This window comes from Puma concolor, unplaced genomic scaffold, assembly GCF_028749965.1.
Source record: "Puma concolor isolate L17-30 unplaced genomic scaffold, mPumCon1.1.hap2 unalloc_scaffold_95, whole genome shotgun sequence".
NCBI lineage: Eukaryota > Metazoa > Chordata > Mammalia > Carnivora > Felidae > Puma > Puma concolor.
The window spans coordinates 9,860-33,718 of record NW_028240308.1 but is presented as its reverse complement, the minus strand read 5'-3'; the positions used below and the strand labels follow the sequence as shown (position 1 = coordinate 33,718).

General features: G+C 46.8%; 1 protein-coding gene and 1 long non-coding RNA gene across 4 annotated transcripts in view; one reads left to right on the top strand and one right to left on the bottom strand.

The window, feature by feature from the left end:
• The window catches only part of LOC147570818 (leucine carboxyl methyltransferase 1-like), a 44,563-nt gene extending 29,093 nt beyond the window's left edge, over positions 1-15,470 (top strand). The window contains exons 6-8 of the mRNA XM_086696762.1: positions 941-1,043; positions 4,532-4,652; positions 15,119-15,470. Coding sequence (XP_086552888.1) covers positions 941-1,043; positions 4,532-4,652; positions 15,119-15,274 — 380 coding nt within the window. The 3' untranslated portion in view covers positions 15,275-15,470. The remainder of the gene's footprint in view (positions 1-940; positions 1,044-4,531; positions 4,653-15,118) is intronic.
• The window catches only part of LOC147570817 (uncharacterized), a 31,681-nt gene extending 10,910 nt beyond the window's left edge, over positions 1-20,771 (bottom strand). The window contains exons 1-2 of one of the 3 annotated variants that reach the window (XR_015248010.1): positions 20,597-20,771; positions 9,021-9,060 (exon numbers count right to left, since the gene is read on the bottom strand). This is a non-coding gene — a long non-coding RNA (uncharacterized LOC147570817). The remainder of the gene's footprint in view (positions 1-9,020; positions 9,061-20,596) is intronic. The other 2 variants (XR_015248011.1, XR_015248009.1) reach the window with 2 other exon arrangements.
• Between the last annotated feature and the right edge of the window lie 3,088 nt (positions 20,772-23,859).

The window sequence follows — 23,859 nt, the reverse complement described above, 5'->3', positions numbered from 1 at the left end:
TCCGTTCCAGTGGTTCTAAAAGTGTAGTCCTGGACTAGTGACATCACCACTGCGGAGCATTTGTTGGAAATACAGATGTCTAGCTTTTGAAAGAATTTGACAAAATGTCTACTTCTGGAAGATCTGCTACATCAGAAACCTGGGGGGTAGAAGCCATCAGTCTGTTTTAACAAGCCCGCCAGGTGATTCTGATGACTGCCAAAGCTCGAGAACCACTATAGAAACCAATTCTGTCTGACCTCTGTGGGAGCATTTTCAAGCAAATGTCATCATTGTATTTGTAAATACTTTAGAAGCTATTTTCTTTTAAACACAGTATCTCACAAATTGGCACGACATTTAGAGAGTGGCCAGCCGATCGGTACCAATACTTAAATAGGTTACCCTTTGACCTCCTAATTCTACTCCTAGAGACCTACTTAACTGGACAGGTGCTTCATGAGGTCTATACAAAGATGCTCATCGCAGTGCCTCAGATGGAGAAAATTTGGAGATACCACAGGCCTAATCGTGAGGGCTTGGCTGAGTAAGTCGTTTTATCCACTGATGGAATGCTAGGAAATCATTACAGACGATGATGTCATTGATATTACTGTTAAGTAGGAAAAGCAGTTTTCAAAAGAAGAATTGGCCCTGTTTTCTTTTTCCTGTGTGATGTGTGTGTACGTATTTGTGTGACAGAAAATGTGCTTATGTTGTGTGTATGGGGTTATGTTGTATGTATAGAAGAAAGACTGGAATGTTCTATACCAAAACATTAATAGTTGGAAGATGTGATTTTCGTTCATTCCACCCTCCTCCTTCCTGATTTTTTTTTTTTCCTTTTTGCAGTGGGACATGTATTTGTGTAATGGAGAAAAAATAATTTAATTTTGAAAAGAAATCCATTGAAATGACCATCTCTGGATGAATTTCTGTTGAAATGATAATCTCTTTCCAGATGGACACCTGTTGGATTCAAAGAGCTATGCCATTATTGGAGCAGATCTCCGAGATTCACCTGAACTCGAAGAGAAGCTAAAGAAATGGAACATGAATCCACAGTGAGATCTTGTTTTAACCTCTTACGCGTTTGTGATTTCATGCGAATACGAAATAAGGTCAGGTGAAAGTGCAGCATGAGACCCGTGTTCCGTTTTTAATTCTGAAATGTTTATCATTTCATGGCTATGAGGGAGGTTTTCTAAGTTTTTGAGAAGCAATGTTTCTCCTGTTTTCACATCAGAATCACGTGTATTGCTTTTATGACATACTGATGCCTAATACCATAAAGTTTGAGAGAAGATAATTCTATGTATAGAAACCTACAACTGCAGGGCGCCTGGGTGGCTCAGTTGGTTAAGCGTCCAACTCTTTGATTTCCGCTCAGGTCATGATCTCACGGTTGGGGAGATCGAGCCCCATGTCAGGCTTTGCGCTGACAGCTTGGAGATTATATTAAGTATGCGTGTGAAAGCAGTTGAACGGAAATTGGCGCATAAGCTATAATCTGTAGATTATTACAGTTGCAGTGGTAACCAGCAGCAACCCGCTGCGAACGTAGAAACACACCATTTGGGCAAATGTGCTACATAGCCAGGGAAATAACCACTTACAAATCAGGAGAGCTCTTGGGATGCCTGCGTGGCTCAGTTGGTTAAGCATCCAACTTCTGATTTCGGCTCAGGTCGTGATCTCATGGTTCATGAGATTGAGCCCCACATTGGGCTCTGTGCTGACAGAGCCTGCTTGGGATTCTTCCTCCCTCTCTCTCTGTTCCTCCCCTGCTTGCCCTCTGTCTCTCTCAAAATAAGTAAATACACTTAAAAAAAAATTAATCAGGGGAGCTCCTGATAGGCAAGTTTGCCTCACTTCTGGAGATTTACAAAATGGATAAGGAACAGCGGCTATCACAAGTATTAGAATTACATCCATAGTTCTCTGGGGTTCATTTGTGCTCTGTGTTTTCCTCCGTGGGCTGTTTTCGCTTCACTTAGACTTCTCTTCTGAAAAGTATTAATCCTGTTTTTAATATTGGCGAAGCTACCTCTTAAAACTACACTGTAAACGTGTCTAACTTTTCATTTTCAAATAATTCAAATTTGTAAAAAAAAAAGTTGCAAAAGCTGTACAGGAAATTCCCACGTAGCCTTCTCCACCTGGCTTCCCCCCATGTGGTAATACCGTATGTAATAGTCGGTGCCTTTTGCATTAAAAAGGTTTTTGGAGGGGCACGTGGGTAGCTCAGTCGGTTAAGCATCCGACTTCAGCTCAGTTCGTGGTCTCATGGTTCGTGGGTTCGAGCCTTGCATCAGGCTCTGTGCTGACAGCTTGGAGCCTGGAGGCCTGGAGCCTGCTTCAGATCCTGTGTCTCCCTCTCTCTCTGCCCCTCCCCTGCTTGTGCTCTGTCTCTCAAAAATAAATAAACATTAAAAAAAATTTTTTAAATCAATAAAAACGTTTTTGGAACTGTTTTTCTCTAATTACCAACCTATTGAGGTTTTGAAACTTTTTTTTCCACCCACTCACTTTTTCTAATCGTTCCTATTGATATAATCTGGGGTTTTAGACTTAGGTTAAAAAAAATTGCTTACTTTAAACTTCCTTTTAATGTTTTTCTTTCTGATTTTCAACTTCATCTTGGACTTCATTGTCTATCCTCTGGATTTAGTTCTCTCATTCTTTGTACCATGACCCAATTGGGTCCAGAGAGCATTTGTAGATATATACATACATATGTGTGTGTGTATTTGTATACACATACATATATATTTATTTTAGAGAGAGAGAAAGAGAGCATGTGCAAGTCAGGGAGAGGGGTAGAGAAAACGAGAGAGAGAGATAAGATCCCAAGCAGGCTGCATGCTCAACGTGGAGTGCCAACACAGGGCTCAATCCCATAACCCTCGGATCATGACCTGAGCCGAAATCAAGTCAGATGCTCAACTGACTGGGGTACCCAGGCGCACCTGGATATATATTTTTAATTTCATTTAGTGTTTATTTATTTTTGAGAGAGAGTGCGAGCACGAGCCGGGGAGGAGCAGAGAGAAAGGGAGACACGGAATCCGAAGCAGGCTCCAGGCTCTGAGCGGTGAGCAGAGCCCGATGTGGGGCTCGAACCCATGGACTGTGAGATTATGACTTGAGCTGAAGTTGGATGCTTGACCGACTGAGCCACCCAGGCACCCCTGGGTGTATATTTTTAAGTCACTTGAGTTGTACAACATTTCCTTGTCAAAAAAAGGAAAAAAAAAAAAAAAAAAAAGGAAATCCTGATAAACAGTAACAGTGGATAGTCGGGACTGTCAGGTCAAAGCCAGCAGCATTTGTGGGTAGCCTTTCTCTCTAGTGATCATGAGTCCAGGCACTGAGTCTAACTGCATGGGTTACATTCTGACACTAACGTACACGATGTTCTTTTCAGCAAATTTCTTGGGTATTTTCAGTTCAGACAATTTATTTGTTTTGAAATTCCCCGCCAATAAAAATAGGCAAAAATAATCTACGTGCTTTGTGAGAAAACTAGCAACCAGCCATGAGGAACAGCAGCGTAAAGGGGCAGAGAAGGAGGAGGATCCAGTAAAGGAGTCAGAAGGAGCAGGAATAAATCAGCAGAGCTCACATAATTTAGGGCTGCCTGTGTTCCCTTCCAACATGTAAAGCTTTTAGAGATTTCTGTAGGAGTTTATTGCTTTTCCTGTTTCGTAATTTGTTCGTTACTTCGGGTCTGGTAACTCAGACCGCATACTAATGTGTCATTTGCTGAAGACTGTTCGTGTTGTTTTTAATTCTTGATGACAAAAGTCTGTGTGAGAAGAATTAGATTCTGTTGAAGGGATAGCAGTATTTCTGCATTTTATCAGTCAGCTTTTGACGTGTACCAAAATCTCTGCAGCCTCAGCGGTCTCGAACAACTCACAATTCAGAGCAGTTCACAAGTTGCTCAGGATTGTGTGAGTTGACCATTTGGACTGGGCTTAGCTGGGTGGTTCTTCCACTGGAGCCAGCTGCAGCTGAGGTCCCCTGGGGTTCCCTCCTATGCGGATGCCTCATTCTCACGCACAGGGCCTCCCCTCCGATAGCAAGCCGGCTTGGGTTCATTGCCACACTGGTTCAGGCTGCTGAGCAAGAGGGCAAGGGCCAACGTGCAAGTGATTTTCAGCTTCCGCTTGCGTCGTGTTTGCTACTGTTGTATTGGCCACAGCAAGTTACAGGCCTAACCCAGATTCCAGGGGAAGGGAACTAGACTACCTGGGAGCAAGGGGTCTGCAGGGCCACCTCGTCACCATGTGCGGGCATGCCGGGGGAGAATTTGGAGCCAGCCAGACAAAACCTTGCTCAGTGCTCACGTTGTTACGGTCTGAAACTTTGGGTCACAACGGGGCTCTCCGCCTCTTAGCGCCCTGATAGTTGACGTGCTATCCGGGGCTTCTCCTCTTCCTGCGGTGTGCACCCCAGGGTTTTCCTGCCCTGCCAGCACTATCCGTGGCTGCCGTTAGAGTCCCGATTTGATGAATACATACTTATGTGCCTTTTTTCTTCTCTGAAGATTGCCAACACTGCTGATAACGGAACGTGTGCTGGTTTACATGACTCCGGAGCAGTCGGCCAACCTTCTCAAGTGGGCAGCTAACAGTTTTGAGACAGCTGTGTTCATAAACCATGAACAGGTAAAAGGAAGCTCCAAGACCTTTGCGTGCTGTATGCGTTCGCGTGGTGGCTAACCCTCTCTGAGCAACCTCAGTATAAATTTCCACTCACTCTTTTCCTTCCGCCTCTGGCCACACACACATCTCCTTTTTAAATCGATTCCAGCAATTCCCAGCGTTCCTGATTTCTTAACTTCCTGCAAACTCGCAGCCAGGGTTTTTGGAACTTCTCTCTTGGCCTTTACAAAAACTTTGTAAAGTTCACATTTTACCGTTGTATTAATTATAGAGTCATAGATCGCGATGGAAGGAATTTTGGCTAACATATGGGTGTCAGGGTAGCGAACCCTGATTCCTTCCGAGGCAGGCAGGTGATGCAGTGGAGGAAGTTGGCCAGGTGTAAGGCAGACAGGAGTGCTGGGGACTCTGGTGAACCACAGTTCACCCCTGCTCAGTGCCACCTCGTTCCCATGTGGACATGGGAGCCCGGAGTTGAGAACCCCCAATTTTTCAGGAGAAGCTACAGTGTAGAATTTTAATGTAAAATTCCTAATTTGTAAGATCCCCGAGTTTGGCCCGCTGGTTGCCTGTTTTTCTCTTCTGATGTGGTGGGAAGGCTTCTGTTTTAGAGCTTTGGAATTACTCAGCGTGGGTCCGAGTCCTGGCCCTGGCTCTTAGGATTGGCCGGGTGCCCTTAGGCAGAATTGTAGGGTGGTTGGGAGTCCATGCTCTGGAGGTAGATTGCCTAGCTGTGTGACCTGGACAAGTTTCATAACCTCTCCGTGCTGTCTCTTGATCAGGAAAATGAGAATACTAACAGTCCCGACGTTAATAAGGTGTAGTGAGGAGTAAGCGAGTTAATTTGTACAAGAGCGTTTTCAGGATTGCCCGGCTGCTGAGCAGGTTATTAGCTGTTATTTGGATCTTTCTGAGCCCCAGGTCCTTGTTTTTGATTTTGATTTGTTTTTAAAAAAGTTCTCTACTTATTTTGAGAGAGAGCATGAGCAGGGAAGGAGCGGGGTGGGGATGGGTGGAGAGAATCCCAAGCAGGCTCTGCGCTGGCAGCCTGGAGCTTGACACGGGGCTTGATCCCACGAACTGTGAGATCATGACTTGAGCCGAAATAAGGCTTGGATGGACGCTCAAGTAACTGAACCACCCCGGTGCCCCCGCCAGGGCTTTGTTTATAAAGGGATAACTTCTCTGGACTATTATGGGAGTTCATGAGATGATGTGTAGCGGGAGGCACGTGACTGAATGCATGGTGGCTAATTTCATTGCTTATTTCATTTTAAGTTTATTGATTTTATTTTGTTCATCTCATTTTATTTTTAAATGGTGAGAGCAGTAAAGGCTTTGCCCCGTGTCACATAATTATGGACAGATCTAAGGCTAGACCTTGGTGGACTTTCTCACCCCTTCATGCTCCAGGCCACATTCCCGTAGAGGTGGTTCTCGGTTGAGTTTTCTTCCTTCCCTCTGTGTAACTGGGGGCATTCCTCAGACTCAGTCTTCAGTCCTGGTGAGTGGACATAATGGTAGCTGGCCTCATCTGGCTTCTGTAAGTCCTGGGAATCTGTCTTTGCTTGCAGAATACCAGGACTGGGGAAAATGAATTCTGCTTGCTTTCTTTTTTTAATTTATCTTATTTTTTTAGCGTTTGTTTTTGAGAGAGAGAGAGAGAGAGAGAGAGAGGGCGCGAGCAGGGCGGGGATAGAGAGAGAGGGAGACACAGGATGTGAAACAGGCTCCAGGCTCTGAACCGTCAGCACAGAGCCCGACGCGGGGCTCACACTCACGAACTGTGAGATCGTGACCTGAGCCGAAGTCGGCCGCTTAACCGACTGAGCCACGTAGGTGCCCCTGAATTCTGCTTTGTTTTCACACATTGTGGGTGTTCACCCTGCTCTGTTCACCTTGTTTCATTCGTGCATTCTCTTATTCAACATCATATAGCAATGGTGGATGAAGTGAATCTTGACCACGGACCCAGTCACTTGGGAGCAAGCCTGGGGATGTGTCCGTTTTAACTTAATTCAGCAATTTCCTAACAAATGCAAACCATCAGCCTCCTCAGGTGTACTAATTGCTCACATGCCTTCCGTGATTTCCTAATCAGTGTTTTAAAATGACAAAAACCACATGAATGATGAAAAAAAAATTTTTTTTTAATATTTATTTATTTTTTAGAGAGAGAGCGAGCAGGGGAGGGGTAGAGAGACAGACAGAATCCCAAGCAGGTTCCATGCTGTCAGCACAGAGCCCAGTGCGGGGCTCAAACCCACAAACTGTGAGATCATGACCTGAGCCAAAAATCAAGAGTCGGTCGCTTAACCGACCGAGGCGCCCTGAGTGATGCAGATTTCAGTACTGATACAATAAGGGTAGCGAACTTGTAGAAGTTGCTTGCTATGTAGCAGGCACCTTCCATGAGTGTGACCTGTATTAACCGACTTGTCACAGTAACCGGGTGTGGCGGGTGTGGCCGGTGAGGGGACCGAAGCACAGAGGGATTGGACAGCTTGCTGCCCACGGCCGCACGGCCTCACGGCTGGTAAGTTTCAGGCCAGGATTCAGACCCAGGCAGGAAGACGACGGAGCACATGCTCACAGGCACCCAGTGTGACCATCCGTGCCACGTAAGCCTCACACGTCCACCGAGAGAGAGTGATGCTGCTTCTTGCCTGCCACCGTTGTCACAGGAGCTCTGGGAATCATTTCGTATGGGGGGGGGGGGGCGGGTAAGCATCTGCATGATGAAACAAGGCGTTCCTTGAAACTGGCAAACTCTTGAGGCCCCCGTGGATGTTCTAAGAAAGGGACAGGAGCAGACAGTTGCCACCTGCCTCCTGTGGGAATTCTGCAGTCCTCAAACTGCCTGCAAGGCCTGGGGCTTCAAGGGTTCAAGGAGGTTGTGCATATTTATTACTAACGTGGGATGTGGGAGAGAGAACACTGATGTGAAACCTAGTCTAGTTAAAGGTTATCGAGCCCAAGCAACATTTCTGAAAGTCTGAAAATGAAGCTGAAATATACGATCAAAGCCAATGAGCAAATATTACTAAGAATAAGATTGTCAGGGCTCCTGGGTGGCTCAGTTGGTTAAGTGTCCAGTTTTGGCTCAGCTCATGAATTCACGGTTCAGGAGTTCAAGCCCCATATTGGGCTGTGTGCTGGCAGCTCAGAGCCTGGAGCCTGCTTCAGATTCCGTGTCTCCCTCTCTCTCTGCCCCTCCCCTGCTCACATTCTCTCTCTCCCTCTCTCTCTCTCTCTCAAAAATAAAATAAACGTTAAAAAGAAAAATAAAAAAAAGAAGAATATGATTATCTAATAATTCTTTAAAAAAAAAAACCCTCCTACTCTTAATAAAAACTTCCGGTCCTTAAAAACAACAACAACAACAAAAAAAACGTGCTCTTAGAATCTTCTACCTGCAGGTGGCTGTCATAATTTAGAAGGATGTTCTGACATGGGCTGGCATGGCATCATTTTTCTAAGCTATGCCAGCTCCTCTCTGTGGGAAGAGACAGAAAGTCACCCGGGAGCAGACTGCTGGTCTTCAGGGGCTCAGGTGAAAAGACCTGCCGAAGGTCATGGAATGAGAAGCAAGGACACAAGCAAGGAGGCTTAAGAGAAACCTCAGTGCAGAAGGGTTCTGTCTTTCCCGGCGTGCCGTGAGGTGGGCGGAGACGGAACGGGGTTGAGGCCGAGTGAAGGGATGTGCACAAAGGGTCCCAGGCCTTCTGGAAGAAACCCCCAGCCCCAAAGTTAGGGAAGCCTGTGAGAGACGAAGTGCAGTGGCCCCGGCCGAGGTCCCTGCAGGAAATATCCCTCCTGCAGGGCAGAAAAGTCCAGGCTGGTAACAGGCCACCTCAGGGCCTCAGGGTGGTTCTGACAGGTCTGGTCACCGTCACTGAGACTCTATGTCCGTCAGGAGCCAACTCAGCCCAGAAGTGGAGGAGGATAGCATGAGAGGCAAGAAGTGGAAACTCTAGGCTGTTGCTGGCAGGGCCTGTCCCATCAAGGACACCGTCATAGCAGCGAGCGACAGGCCCGCAGCCTGCCCGGGACCCGTGACCAGGCTGCAGTGCCGGTGGACCGGCCAGGCCAGCCAGCGCCTCCCCCACCCCACCCCGACACCTGGCACTTGAAAGCAGGACAGCCCCATCTGAACTTCACAGCATGACACCGAAGTTCCAGATCCCCTTTTTATCACCGTGCAACCCAACTGCTTTTCTTTCCTGCTCGGGACCATGCCGATCAGTCTCATCGTGTCTCAGATCATACATACAGACGTTCGTACACAGATCTGCTTCAGTTCTCGCCGATGAGGCTTTGTTTTGTTTTCCTCTTTAAGCAAAGCACTTTAAGAAGATTTTATTTTGTTACCTGTAACAGATCTTCACTGAGGACTTCTGTTTTCTCAGCTCTGTGGGAAAAAATGAAAAGCTCAGAGTCAGAAATCCAGAAATGCAAAGGAACTCGTGAAATGTAACAATTATTATCCCAGAGTTTAAAACAAAACAGCTAGGGACGGACGCCTGGGTGGCTCGGTCGGTCGAGCATTCAACTCTTGACCTCAGCTCAGGTCATGATCCAGGGTCGTGGGATCAAACCCCACGTCGGGCTCTGTGTGGAGGGTGGCGCCTGCTTGGGGTTCTCTCTGTCTCCCTCGGCCCCTGTCTCCCCCCGTTCCCCGCTTGTGTATGCATGCTCTCTCTCTCTAAAATAAAAAAATAAAAAATAAACAAAACAGGCAGAAATGAATGATAACGTGGGGAGAAATTCCACCAATGTTGACATCAGAGGGCTCCTTGAGCAAAACCAAAGAAAAAAACCAGCAAACAAAAGTCTGCAAAGAATAGCAACCCCAAACAAGAACAAAGCCTCGAGACCAGTGGCTCCCAGACCTGGGCGTGTATAGAATCACTGAGGGTGGGGAGTGTGCGGATTTAAAATGCCAGTTTCCAGGCCTCACCTCTGTTCAAAAGCAGGTCTGGAACACGATCCTGCTTCTTTAAGAGGCCCTTTCCTCCCAGAATTCCATGGCCGAGACCCACAGGCCACCCTTGGAGAGAAGACTGCTCTAGAGGCGCCTCGCTGGCTCAGTCGGTAGAATGTGCAACTCTAGATCTGGGGGTCATGAGTTTGAGCCCCACATTGGGCATGGAGCCTACTTAAAATAAATTTAAAATAAATAAATAAAGAGCGCTGTAGAGAAGCTGAACCTTCATTTCCTAAAATGATCATTTCTGGGGCGCCTGGGTGGCGCAGTCGGTTAAGCGTCCGACTTCAGCCAGGTCACGATCTCGCGGTCCGGGAGTTCGAGCCCCGCGTCAGGCTCTGGGCTGATGGCTCAGAGCCTGGAGCCTGTTTCCGATTCTGTGTCTCCCTCTCTCTCTGCCCCTCCCCCATTCATGCTCTGTCTCTCTCTGTCCCAAAAATAAATAAACGTTGAAAAAAAAAAAATTTAAAATGATCATTTCTGAGCTTGACAGCCTTACTGAAACACGTTTGTCACAAATCCAGGAACGTGATTCAATGATACACACACAAATAGTAACAACTGAGTACTTCCTTCAGGCATCTCATCTTTACTTTAAAAAGAAACAAAGTACTTTCACAGCGTTCTCCCACTCATGCTTTCCAATTATCATTAACTATGTAGACCTTTCCAGAAAGCCGACCTGGCGGCCATCAATCGGCAGAGGAACATCCTGAGTTGCTCGAGCCTCAGTTGCCAGATCACGCTACTTTCCGAGGACTCCTCTGCAGTCCAAAGGGGCAGCACTGTTGCTGTACGTAATACCCAGAATGACGGCAATCGAGGTGCCATAGTGGGACTTCTGGTTCAAACAGTGATTTAAGTCGAGTCATTTGACACCCCTGTAATCAAGTCATTTGATTACAAAGCAAATCAATGTATTTATTATCCTTTGTTTCATTTTACCAACTAGACCCTTTGCTTTCAATTTAGAGGTACTTTACCTAAAAAGGTATCTGGAGACTGAAATCTATGTGGAACATATTATACGAAAATGTTAACATACAGCTTGAAAATAAGTTGACACTATGTTTCCTGCCTTTATGGACACTCAGCCACATATTACACTGATAAAATTAATTTTAGAAAGAGATCCAATATCTCTTCTTAATCAGATTTATTTCTGGGCTTTCTAGTCTGTTCCATTTATGTATCTTTTTTATGCCAATACCATCCTATTTTGATGACTACTGCTTTGTAATATACAGCCGACCCTTGACCAACATAGGAGTTAGGGGTGTTGACCCTGTGCAGTGAAAAATTGGCACGTAACTTTTAACTCCCTGAAAATTTAACTACTAGTAGCTACTGTTGACCAGAAACATCACTGAGAACATAAATAGTTGGTTAATATGTATTATATGTTATGTGCATTGTTTAATGTATTCTTACAATAAAGAAAGTTAGAAAATGTAATTACTTTTTAACATTTTTTAATGTTTATTTACTTTTGAGAGAGAGAGAGAGAGAGAGAGAGAGAGAGAGTGTGTGTGTGTGTGTGCGCGTGCAGGTGAGGGACAGAGAGGCTTCAGACTCTGAGCCTGTTAGCACAGAGCCCAATGCAGGGCTCGAACTCACGAACTGCGAGACCATGACCTGAGTGGAAGTTGGACGCTTAACCGACTGAGCCAGCCAGGCACCCCTAGAAAGAAAATGCTATTAAGCAAATTGTATGGAAGAGAAAATACATCTACAGTACTGTACTGCAAAAAAAAATCTGCATATACGTGGACTCATGCAATTCAAACCCACGTTGTTCCAGGATCAAGGAGTTTGAAATCGGGAAGTGTGACGCCTCCAGCCTTGTTCTTCTAGCGCAGGATTGCTTTTGCTGTTTCAGTCGTTTGTGGTTCCATGTGGATTTTACAATTGTTTTTCTTTTTTCTGTGAAGAATGCCATTAGAATTTTGATGGGAACTGTACTGAATCTGTAGACAGCTTTGGGTAGTATGGAGGTTTTAATATTAAATCGTCTAAACCATGAATACAGGCTATCTGGTAAGATTACTTTTTGTGACGAATCAGGAGTCTGGAATGTAACATACAAATTGGGGTGGCTCCTTCACACTAAGATACCCCCATTGGTCTATGCTAGCCCCACCTTAATTTTAGGGAACCACCATGGTCCCTACCTCCCCCAATACGTGCTCCAAATGACTCGATCTTTCTCATCACTGTGTCTGGTCCAAGGCTCAGCCCTTTCTATGCTGAACTGTTTGGGAGTGTTCATCTTTACCAGAGAATCTGCCAGTAGAACTTTTACCCAGGGAAGTCTAGCAATTACTCAGAATACTGGCCACGGTGCCCATTCAAAGAGTATATTAGCCACAGAAACTTGGTTTTTACTGAGATGTGATTTTTTTTTTAAGTTTACTTATTTATTTTGAGAGAGACAGGGAGAGTGTGACTAGGGGAGGGGCAGAGAGAGAGGGAGAATCCCAAGCAGGCTCCTCGAGATCAGTGCCCAGAATCTGATGCAGGGCTCAATCTCACAATCTGAACCGCGAGATCATGACCTGAACCGAAATCAAGAGTTGGACACTCAACCGACTGAGCCACCCTGGCGCCCCTGAGATGTGATTTTTGATCAGATTTTAAAAATTCATGAATAAAGCAAAGAGGGAGAGCAATATGTTAAGCTTATCAAGGCACCTAGAGACAGCGCAAGCCAACGATTAAAAAAAAAAACACTTGCTAAATCACATTGTTTTCAATCAGACATTTTTCTCCACAGACCTAAACTTTTTGTATGCGGGTCTTTTTCTGCTTCGTCAGAGCCTTCTTTGTGTCCAATGTTCTGTGCTTGAAAACACACTTGAATGTTTCCTGTCTGTAACTGGGAAAACGATACAAAGCAGGAAAGCACTTCCGGCTCACCATTTTACTCTGGGGTTTGTTTTTTCCTATGCAAGCCACTGTGCAATCTCACTAGTCATTCAAACAAGGCTTACTTACATAGGGCAGCATTTTTAAATTTATTACTTTTTGGTAAAGCATTAACTTTTTCCCTTGTAATCCCCAAAACCTACAAGCGGCAGGGCTGTGCAGGCCTCGATGTCCTCCCCGGTTCCCTTGACTGGTTGTGGTAATGGCCGCCTTTCAGTCGTGCCTAACGGGAGTCTCACGCTTACTGGGCCAGAAGAAAACGGAAACGCCCCCAACCTGAAGCAGTTCAACTTACCCGGAAAGACACAGAGGCTTGCACTAGGGCACAGGGTCAAAGGAAAACCTCCAACTGGCGTGACAATTTCCAACTCTAATTGTGGACTGATTTCTGGAGAAGTTTCTGCCATCGGTACACTCAAATGCCCAACGCCACTAATGTGAAACACCACCCTGTTTCCCAGGATACAGACTACTGCACGTGGGCCGCGTCCACCTGCATAACGCACGTATCATGGGACCGTGGAAATAAATGCTCAAGTCCACACCTTCAGTGCATGCTGTGATCTGCCAAGCACTGTGCATGACTGACCTCTTCCCTGCGAGCCAGAGAGATCCACGGGGGCAGAGACCAAGTCTATCTCGGCCATCACTGCCCCCCCCCCTTCCCCGGAGCACCCGGCTTGCCATGGCCACCTGCCTGCCACACCGTTGTGGGTGCTTCGTAAATACACACTGAATGCATTAACGAAAAAGCAAATGGCTGTCCCAACAATAGAGAATGGTTTGAAAAAAAGGTCTTTCTAGATTTCAACAGAGGTAGCAAGAAAAAAATCCAATAGCAGTAGGCAGAAAAGCAGACGTGTGCGTAGAATTGCCTTCCACAGTAAAATCCACAGCGACTAAAATTAAAACATGATAGTGCCTTCCCAAGCTAATGTTTTTTGTTTTGTTTTTTTTTAATGAAAGAAAGAAATACAGCAAGTAAACTACCCATATTACCAGGGGTCAGCGAACTATGGCCCACAGATCCAATCTAGCTCACTGCCTATTTCTGTATGGCAAGCTAATGGTTGTTACTTTAAAATGGTTGGGGGTGGGGGAAAGAAACTCCAAAGAGGAACATACGTACGATGCGCAAGGATGCTACGAAATTCAAGTTTCGGTGTGCACAAATCAAGTGTGACTGGAGCACAGCCAGGCTGATACGTTTCTGCATCATCTATGGCTGCTTTCACACCACAACGGCAGGGTGGCGTTACTGCGACAGAGACCAGACGGCCTGTGGAGCTCAAAATATTTACTCTCTGGCTGCCTACCAACCAGGGTGCCAACCCCGGCTGCACACCAGTGATCCTCACGGGGTGTGGTGCAAACCTCACAAGGAGGCTTTCTGGAGTCACTTTGAGGACTGGTACGTGAAGCCGGTCCGGAGGCGTGTAGCCGGCCTTCTCCGAAGTCCCGCCTCATGTTTGAGAAGCTGCCGCTAAAATGAAAGGGGGCGGCTGACTCTGATGATACAGTCCAAATGTGAGGCGCAGCCCGATGCTGGGGACGTTGGTGACAGGCGGAAATCAGACGTGATGTCTCTCCTCCCCCTACCCACCTCCACCCACTCCCCACCCCAAAACCCACTGAAATATTGTAACTATTGTTCTCTTCCCAATGCTTACCGACACACCAATGTCAGGACAAGTTCTAAATAAATACCACTGCCTGGGTCAGGCGTCGGCAAACTTTCTCCGGAAAGGCCAGATCGTAAATATTTCGGGCTTGCAGGCCACACCATTGCTGCTGCAACTACTCCGCTCTGCCACTGAGACACAGAGGTTGTCACAGACAACATACAGACGAATGGACCTGGCCATGTTCCAATAACCGTGACTTCTGGCCGCTGAAATGTGAGTTCACATAACTTTCCTAGGTCACAAAATATTCTCCTGATTTTTTTCCCAAACACTTAAAACTGCATAGTTTGCTGACCTCTGATCTGTGTACCGGTTCAGTGTGGTTTCCCAAGAAGCTTTGATCTTTTCTAATCACTCCCAATTCTTCTTACTTTGAAGGGGGATGTCTGCGCGTTCCCAACTTGCTCTTCTGAAGGCAAGCGGCGCCGCTAGCTTTTCGGGATTTCACCAGCTCTGAGCCACTCTCAGCCCGAGAGCAAAAGCTCACCTTTTACCACTCAGTCCCTCTCTCCCCAGGGATGGCAAACACACGGCCCCGAGAGCCAACACGAACTTCAAACATCAGTGCCTTCCCACTGCCCCAAGATTCTGGTGTTGACGGCTTTGGTTGACCAAGCCACACGAGAGTTCATAATTCTGTTGGTTTTTCACTTCAACCATCACTTGGGTGTATCCAAAAAAAAAAAAAAAAAAAAAGTGAGACACGGAGAGAATTTTTAATAAACTGATTTGAAATGCTGGTTACCTGCAAATATTTAAGTGCATGTTTGAGAAAGAATATAAACTATGACCCATCAATTGAGGCGTCTCAATACGGTCTACAGGGCAAAGACATACACGGTCACCGACTGCAATGAAATTTATATTTGCAGGGAAATGACAGCGGCCAGATGCATTCTGCCGGGAACCAGATTTTGAGCAACGCTGTCCTCTCCTGGTACAAGCCTTTACAAAACCCACTTGAGCCTCTGTGCCCAGTCTGGACACACTCGTCTGATTTCACAGTGAGCCAGGGAACTACTGGGTGACTTTTTCCTGTTCTGTCTCATTAGATTAGCGGTCTTCTTAAATTTCTGGGCAGTGATCTGAAGTCTACCTAACTGGATTTTAAAAGTAAAGGAACCCTATGACACTTTATAAAAATGAAACAATTTGTTACACATTCCAAAAGTAGTTTTAAAAGACTTAAAAGAGGGTTTATAGACTTCTAAAGGGAAAGTATGGGAAAAGAAAAACAGAAGACCCCTGCATAACACTGAAAAGGAAAAGGGTAGTTTTCAGAGGGAAAATGATCAAAGTATTCTGGTAATAGGATGGGTGAAATATACCTAATACCTATTTGTATATACCTAACACATATACCTACGTACATAATTGCCTTCATGTTTATAGCTTTCCTAAGATTAATACCGTTTACTTTTTACCTTAAACAACGATAACAAAACCCTGATGGCTCTTAACTGAATCTCTGTATTATTATTATTATTTGAATTCCAGTCAATAAGATGAAAGGTTATATTCTCAGATAAACGGAATTGGGTTTTATTGTCTTCCTACGCACGTAAGCTTATCCCACAGCTTTTTGTTTGGTCAGCTGGCCTTTTTCCCCCTCTGGCACACGAAATGGAATCTATTTGCTGTCCCTGCTGTAACCATGTGCTCCACCAACAATTTCTGCTCGTGGCAAAGTCGGAAGGAAGCTCGCTGCCGGGGACACTGTGCAAGTCCCTGCGGTGGTCTCCCCAGGGGAGTCATTTAGATAGTAAACCTGCTTGGGCCTGAGGGCAGCTGAGTTTGAGGTTTCAAAATGTACTGAAGCAGGCAGAAATATGTGAGACCTATTTTGTAAAGGATCTCAACGCGGACAAAGCATGTGGAGCTAAATCCTATCGGGGAGGGGGGCGGTTCTGGGATGGGGGATTCAGTTTACTGCCACAGCCGGGCAAGAAGTCAGGCGGAGGCGAAAGGCCATACACAAAAAAATGTAAAGCAGAAGTGCCAAAGGCAAGGCCACACGAATTCAGGGCTCGGCTCTGACTCAGTGCCGTGGCCACCGGCAGGGAGGCACTCCGCATCTTAAGACAGGTTGTGCAAGCTCTCTTCCAAATGCTTCTCCCTAAGTCAGCACATCTGGACTTTGAAAAGCACGTTTCCATAAAAAGCGGGTTATAAATGATCATTAAGCTCTCAGTCCAGGACCCGTTGGGCTTACGGCTTATCTGAAGTGCTCATTACGCTTACGGCTTATCTAAAAGGCAGCCCTTGTAGGCGCCTATTGATTTCTCTGAGCCACTGTGAATCTAGGCAACGGTAGTAAAAAAAAAAAAAGAAAAATCCAAGAGGTAACAGCGATTCTCAACCATAGCTACACATTATAATCCTGGGGGCTTTAAAAATACTACAGGTGATTCCATTTTTTTTTTTTTTTAATATTTATTTTTGAGAGACAGAGAGACAGAACACGAGCAGGGGAGGGGCAGAGAGAGAGGGAGACACAGGATCCGAAGCAGGCTCCAGGCTCCGATCTGTCAGCACAGAGCCGGACGCGGGGCTCGATCTCACTAACGATGAGAGCGTGACCCGAGCCAAAGTTGAAGTTTAACTGACTGAGCCACCCAGCCACCCCCAGATGATTCCATTTGTATGAAATGGCCAGAAAAAGCAAATCTACAGAGGCAGGAAGCAGATTAGTGTTAACTGAGGGCAGGGGTGGAACTGAGCACTGACTCTAAAATGGCCTAAGGGATCTCATCGGGGTGAGAGAACTTTTGTAAAATCAGACTGTGGTGACGGTCACACGATGCTGTCGGTTTGCTAAGAAATCACTGAGTTTTGGGGGCGCCTGGGTGGCTCAGTCAGTTAAGCGTCTGACTGCGTTCGGCTCAGGTCATGATCTCGCAGTTCGTGAGCTCAAGCCCCACATCAGGCTCCATGCCGACAGCTCAGAGCCTGGAGCCTGCTTCGGATTCTGTGTCTTCCTCTCTCTCTGTTCCTCCCCTGCTTGCACGCTGTCTGTCTGTCTGTCTCTCTCTCTCTGTCTCAAAAATAAACATAAACATTAAAAAAGGAAAAGAAAGAAAGAAATCACCGAGTGTTGCACTTAAAATGTGCGAGTTCTACGACATCCCAAGGTGGTTTCAGAAAGATTAATACCCGGACCCCAAGCCGGAATGACCGAATGGAACCTCTGGGGGTAGGGCAGGGCATTCTGTCGTAAAGCTTCCCCGGCCATTCCAAAGTACGGCGAGGGTTGAGAACCCCCGAGGGAGGAGGGTCAGAGGACCGAAGCTGGCAGGTGGCGCGGTAATCACCAGGACGCGACAGAAAGAGGGTCCGGCAGTAAATGGCTGGGAGTAGCAAAAACAGAGGTGCTCCCAGAGAACGGGCCGCGGCCGCACCCTTGCTGGGTCAGTACTGCCTGGAACGGGGTCTGATGTGTGTGACTCACAACCGAGCTCACGCTCCTGCCTTTGCAGGCTGAGTGATAAGAACCCGAGGGCTGGCGGACTCTTAAGGTTCACCGCAGGCAAAGAAGGAGACGGAATGCGGTACGAGCCGAGTCAGGGCTCTGGGGTCAGACAGATCTGACTTGGGAGTCCCAGTGCTGCTGCTTGGTCGCTGCAAATATGAGTGCCCATGCCTTCCACAGTCAAATGGGAACGATGGTCATAATAATGCCACCACCACAGTGATCGTTTAGCGACGCCATTCATCTCCTTCGGCTCATTAATGTGGTCCCGGGTGAGGGTTCACGGAGCGTCAGCTGTCCGGAGCAGTACGACAGATGACCGCCACCTTCAGATAACTCCCAAGCTAAGTCTTATCTGTGGAAGGCTTCTGCAGTGACCAAGCGTTCTAGCTTCTCCCAGAAGTTACGGCCGAGTGCAGGCCACACAAAGATAAAACCACAACAGAAGCGGGCAGCCCGTTCAGCTACAACAAAGAGTTGGTTGTGGTCACACTGCGTGGGCTGGAGGCCCCCAAAGAGAATCACAGGCACGTAACGCACAGAAACTCAGAGACCTAGTATGTGGTGAGTTAGCAAAAACCCTTCATCGAAGGATCAATGTCTCAGTCCTCTGTGCCTGACGCCGCTGGGAATGAGGCTATACAAATGCCAGCCCTGGTGGTTCTCAGGTGTGCCTTCCCAGAGGGCCAAAGAACTCTCTGGACAGAAACCATCTTAGGATGACCTTGCTATGAGATGTGTAGATCTTCATTCATTCAGCCGGTATTCGTGGAGCCCTCTCTAAATGTCAAGCACTGGGGAGGCTAGAAGGAGAGAAATGAGCCGCAGTCCCCACCCTTGGGAGCTAAAAGGAAAGACAGAAATGTAAAGAACCAACTTTGTTCCGAGTTTCTGGGAGCAGAGCAGCAGAATGGATTGTGCGGCCAGGAAAGGCTTTACAGGGAAGCAGTCTAAGCAGACCCCAACAGTATGGGAGAGGGAATGCGCAAAGGGTCCTACACTAGGGCACAGAAGAAGAGGAGAGGGGGGCCTGGCTGAAAAGAACCAAGAACCAGGAACTAAGGGGCAACAGGGAGCCATTGATGGTTTCTCTGTCCTGGAGTGGCATCAGATTTGAGTTTCAGAATGAAAATTCTGACCCTGGAGGACAGGCCAAAGGTAGGAGAGCATTTGAAGGCCTCTGCAGTTATTCAGGGAGTGAACAAGAACACAGGCAGGAAGCCCTCCCAGTCTGATCTGGGCCGATGCCATGCTGCTATTTTAAAAGAAATGGTAGGACTGACTCACCGACTATAAACCATCAACTTGAAAAACGCTTTAAAAAGTTCAAGGAAAACCTCTAAAATGTGGAGGTCTCTCTGATCAGGAAATAAATCAGAATAGAAGCTAGAATTCATGGACATAACTCAGGTAATCAACCAGCTTTCCAGTACTAGATTAAGCTTGCATTCGTACATTCCTCTCTGTTATGAAAGCGCTTTTGCATAATTATTTCATTTTATTCTCTTACACGTACCCTTATGGGGCAATTTTTATCCCTAGCTCACGGGTGTGGAAACTGGGGCAGCCACCCGTTAAATAAATGACATGGGAACCGAAGCCTTTGGACCCTCAGGAAGAGCAGTTTTAAGGTCCCTGACCAAAGCGGACTCTCTCCTCATTTGTTTTCACGCCAGATTCTGGTCCCGGCTCCACCACAAACTAACCTTAGGCTCTAAAAATACAACTCGTGACATTCCTGTACCTCACTTTATTTACGTTTGCATCAACCATCTCATGCAACTTTTAAGAGATTGCAACAAAACAGAATGTTTGTGAGAAAAGAGAATATTTGAAACCTTCAAAGCTGTGCTTTGCAAATGTACGGTCGTATCTGTATAAACAACAATAAATGCTACAGATTTTTCAAGGCATGCAAGGCAGAGAATTTGGAATAACTGTGGATCCCCTAAGTGTCTAGGAGGAGAACACAATGCAGACGTAGCCCAGAAAGTTCCATGATCAGCGTGGTGCAGAAAATGAAGGGAAAAAATGTTCACCTGGAAAACTGGGGTGAGGCTCTTTTGCTGGATGACGGCGAGATTCTGGGTGGACAACACCATAAATCTTCACTTGCCCTTTTTTAAAGGTCAAAGAAAAGAGTGTTCCGACACCGTGGCTTGATGGAGGGAAGGACGCTATTGATGACTCAAAACAGAACGCGAGGTGTTTTTTTTTTTACCCTGAAAAAGAGGCTTTTCCCCCAAAGGATATTCAGAATGATGAAATGGTCCCTGAGTGGAACAGTACGGCCCATCGCTGCATTCGACCCCACAGGGTGTCATGCATACTTTGCCGCTAACCTTTTCACTCAGTTAGTCACTGAGCAAATATGTGTTGGAGTCCCTTCCATGAGCCATCGCGAGTAAGAGTCACGGCCCCTGCGCTGACTGGGCGCAAGGGCTGTCAAGGAAAGTAAGCGATTATGCTCCAGCGCAGTGAGTGAGGCACAGGGCCTCCGAGAGGAGAGGGCTGTCGTCTCCACCATCACAGCTAACTAACGTTTACTGAGCTCATACTATGCGCTTGGCACTGGTCCAGGTGCCTCGTAAGCGTTAACCCCCTTGACATTGGCGGTAACATCCAGGGGGTAAGTATCGTTACCTCCACGTTAGGTAGGAGGAAACGGAGGCACTGAAAAGTGACGTGACCTGCTCCAGGTTTCACGGGAGGGCGCTGAGTCTGGGCAGTTTTGCCCCCGAGATCCCGTTCTTCGCCTCTGTGTTCCGAGTGCTTTGCACGTGTGGACTCACTGAATCCTCAAGATAACTAAGCCATCGATGCTATCACCATACCCATTCTGGAGATGAGAAACCTAGACGCAGAGATGATGATAACTTACCAAAGGTTAGAAGTGATGGGAGGGCATCTGATGCAGGCCTGAGACAGCAGGAAGGTTTTCTGAAACTGGTGATGGCTCTTGAGACCTACTCCGTGAGCTGGATTTAGAAGCTTGGGTGCTGAGGAAGGGTACGTGAAGGCAGTGAGGACGGACGTGGGAAAGAGCGCGCGGGAAGAACACACGCAAGGCGATAACGGGGGTGGGAGAACCGTGGGCCCCGGAACCCCTCAGGCTTGGGTGTGTGGGGCCTGCTGGAGTCTGAGGGGGAGCGGGAGGTCAGGGCCGCCCACCACGGAAGGAGGGCAAGGGACAGCTGACGACACCCCCGACCCTGGGACCATCCGAGGCTCAGACAGGCAGAGCCTGCCGAAGAGCGGTGGGAACGACCGAGAGGAGGAGCAGTCCCTGCCGGCCTCTGCACCTCAAAATGAGTATCGGGCACTGGGCCACTACCGTAGGGAGGGCACGAGAGCTGAGGAGAGTTCTAGCTCTCCTGAGGCAGGCACACAAGTCCTACTAAGTTTGGGGGTAAGGCAGGACAACTGAGATAAACAAGAGCTGCCAAAGGAGACATTTTCATCCGACCCTCAAATAAGCGGAAGCCTGTGGCGAACTGAATGCGCCCAGAGCCACAGCAGAGCCCAGACTCCTGCAACAACAGACTAGCAGAGCTGAGTGCCTGCACGAACAGCCTGACACAAGAGGTGTGGCACTCTCAGCGTCGACACGTGGCTAGCATCCCGTCAAAACTCACCACAGGAGAAAAACAGAAACGATGCATTATCAGGACACGCAGTCAATGGAACTAGATCCAAAGACGGCCAAGATGTTGGAATTATTTTGCAGGGACTTAATTACAGTAAGTACCTTAGAGCATCTAGTGAAAAAGGCGGGCCGAACGAATGAGTAGATGAGGGGTTTCATCAGAGGTTTGGAAGTTGAAAGAAATGATCCAAACGAGGGGCACCCGGGTGTCTCAAGCCAGTTAAGCGTCTGACTTTGGCTCAGGTCATGATCTCACAGTTTGTGGGTTTGAGCCCCGCATCGGGCTCCGTGATGACAGCTCGGAGCCTGAAGCCCGCTTCGGATTCTGTGTTTCCCTCTGTCTCTCTCTGTCTCTGTCTCTCTCTCTGTCGCTTCCCCGCTCGCGCTCTGTCTCTCTCGAAGATAAATAAAAACATTAAAAAAAAAATTTTAAAAATGACCCAAATGAAAATACAGAGAGGAAGAAAATTGGAACGATATCCAAGAACAGTGGGGCAGAGAACTACTGAATACCCAGTGGCTGGGAAGTATCCAAATTTAATGAACAATACCAATCCACTTATTCAGAACTCCAAGAACTCCAAGCAGGATAAACACAGAGAACGACACACCTAAAAGGATCAAGGTTGAAGTGTTGAGAAAGACAAAGAGAAAATCTTGAAGGCAGACAGAAAAAAAAAAAGAGGCACTTAACGTGCAGGGGAGCGACACAGGAACGACGGCTGACTCATCATCAGAAACACTAGGACCAAGTGACAACAGAGTGGCATTTTAAAGTGCTAAAGGAAGAAAAAACAAACAAACCAGTCAACCTGCAATTGCACACCAAATGCCAATATTTCAAAGATGAAGACAAAACTAGTAACGTTTTTGTAAGTAATCTCTACAGCCGACGTGGGGCTCGAACTCACGACCCCAAGATCAAGAGTCGCGTGCTCTACCAACTGAGCCAGCCAGGCAACCCTAAAATAATGACATGTATCAAAGAGACAAAGGTTAAAGAGATCTCATCTCCTGAAGACCTCACCACGGCACGGTCGTGCGGAGGGGAGGGAGAGGGAGGCGGAGAAGGAAAGAATTTAGGCATCTGCCATCTATACTGGACCAGTCTGGGCGGGGATAGCTCTTAGGGAAGGAATGATGCCAGCACTGACTCGTCATGGCTGTCTGCAGTCCCGGTCAAAGGAGGGCTGTGAGACTGCACCCAGGCACCCTGGGAAAGAGAACCAGACAGACTGACAGTGACGACAGAAGGATGTACCAAACAGTCCAACTACGGATGTTTTTTTTTCCCCCAGGCTAAATGTTATTCTTGATGTCACGCCTTGAGCTTCACTGTGCGGGCACATCAGGCACAAGAAGTGTTTGTTGGAGATTTATCTACTTTCTAGTAAAGTATTAGGATAGTTTAGCATAAAGAGAAGACTGCCAACTTTCAGCTTGCAGCTTTTAACTTCTTAGGTCTCTGACATCTTGGGAGATTAAGGAAAAGTTCTGGTTGCAAGTCGGCTTGGCAATTTACAGTTCACTATTTCCCAGCCTTGACACTTTTGACATTTTGGTCTAAATAATTCCTTCCTGTGGGCTGTCCAGAACACTGTAGAATGTTAACAGCATCCCTGGCCCTTACACGCTTAAAACCCAGTGGCAACGTGTCCCCCTCTCCCCAGCAGGGACAAGCACAACCATCTGGAGACACTGCCAGATCAGGGGGCGAGGAGGATGGCAAAACTACTTCCGGTTAAGAACCACTGGGATAAAAAAAAAAAAAATCTTTAGGGCTGCCAGGAAGGCTAAAAGACAGCAGTCTTTTCGTGTGATCGTCAACGTGACTTAGTCACATTAATAGGACGGGACGCTTGCACGAAGAGGAGGGACGCTCCTCTGACTGTGAAATGGCCTGTTTTAGGAGTGCTATTCCCGACGATGTCCATTTGGGGGAGTCCTATATCCTGAGAAATGAAAGAACACAGAAACTCGCTTCACTGCTTTTCCAAAGACCGTTTCTTTGCTTAGTGTCCTAGGACTTTTTATGAACTGGTGACAGATTTTTTAATTGCCAAGAACTCTGTACCTTTTTCTCAGTAGCTTGTTTTTGTTTTTGTTTTTAAATGGATGTACGAGCCTTTCTGAGGATTTTCTTACATCCTATTGTCCTGCCTTGGACAAGGAGCGAACAAATAAAACAGCCCCAGGGCTGCTTCTGAATCAGTCATCTGGGACTTTTTCTGAATGGCTTTTAGTACCATCTTTTCTAATTCCCAGATTTTTTTTTTTTTTAAAATACCTAACATTTCAGTGGACTGTAATGAGAGAGAAGAAACACACACGTGTTCACCAGGTCACCTGAAACGAAAATGTCTCCCATAATGTCTTAAGTTCACGAGAGAATTTTCCTACCCTGGATAATTTCAGGAGCCTACTGGTGGAGACAAGCTGTTGTGCTATAACATACTACTATGGTAGTTGTATTCCTAAGGATTTATGAAAAATCCCAA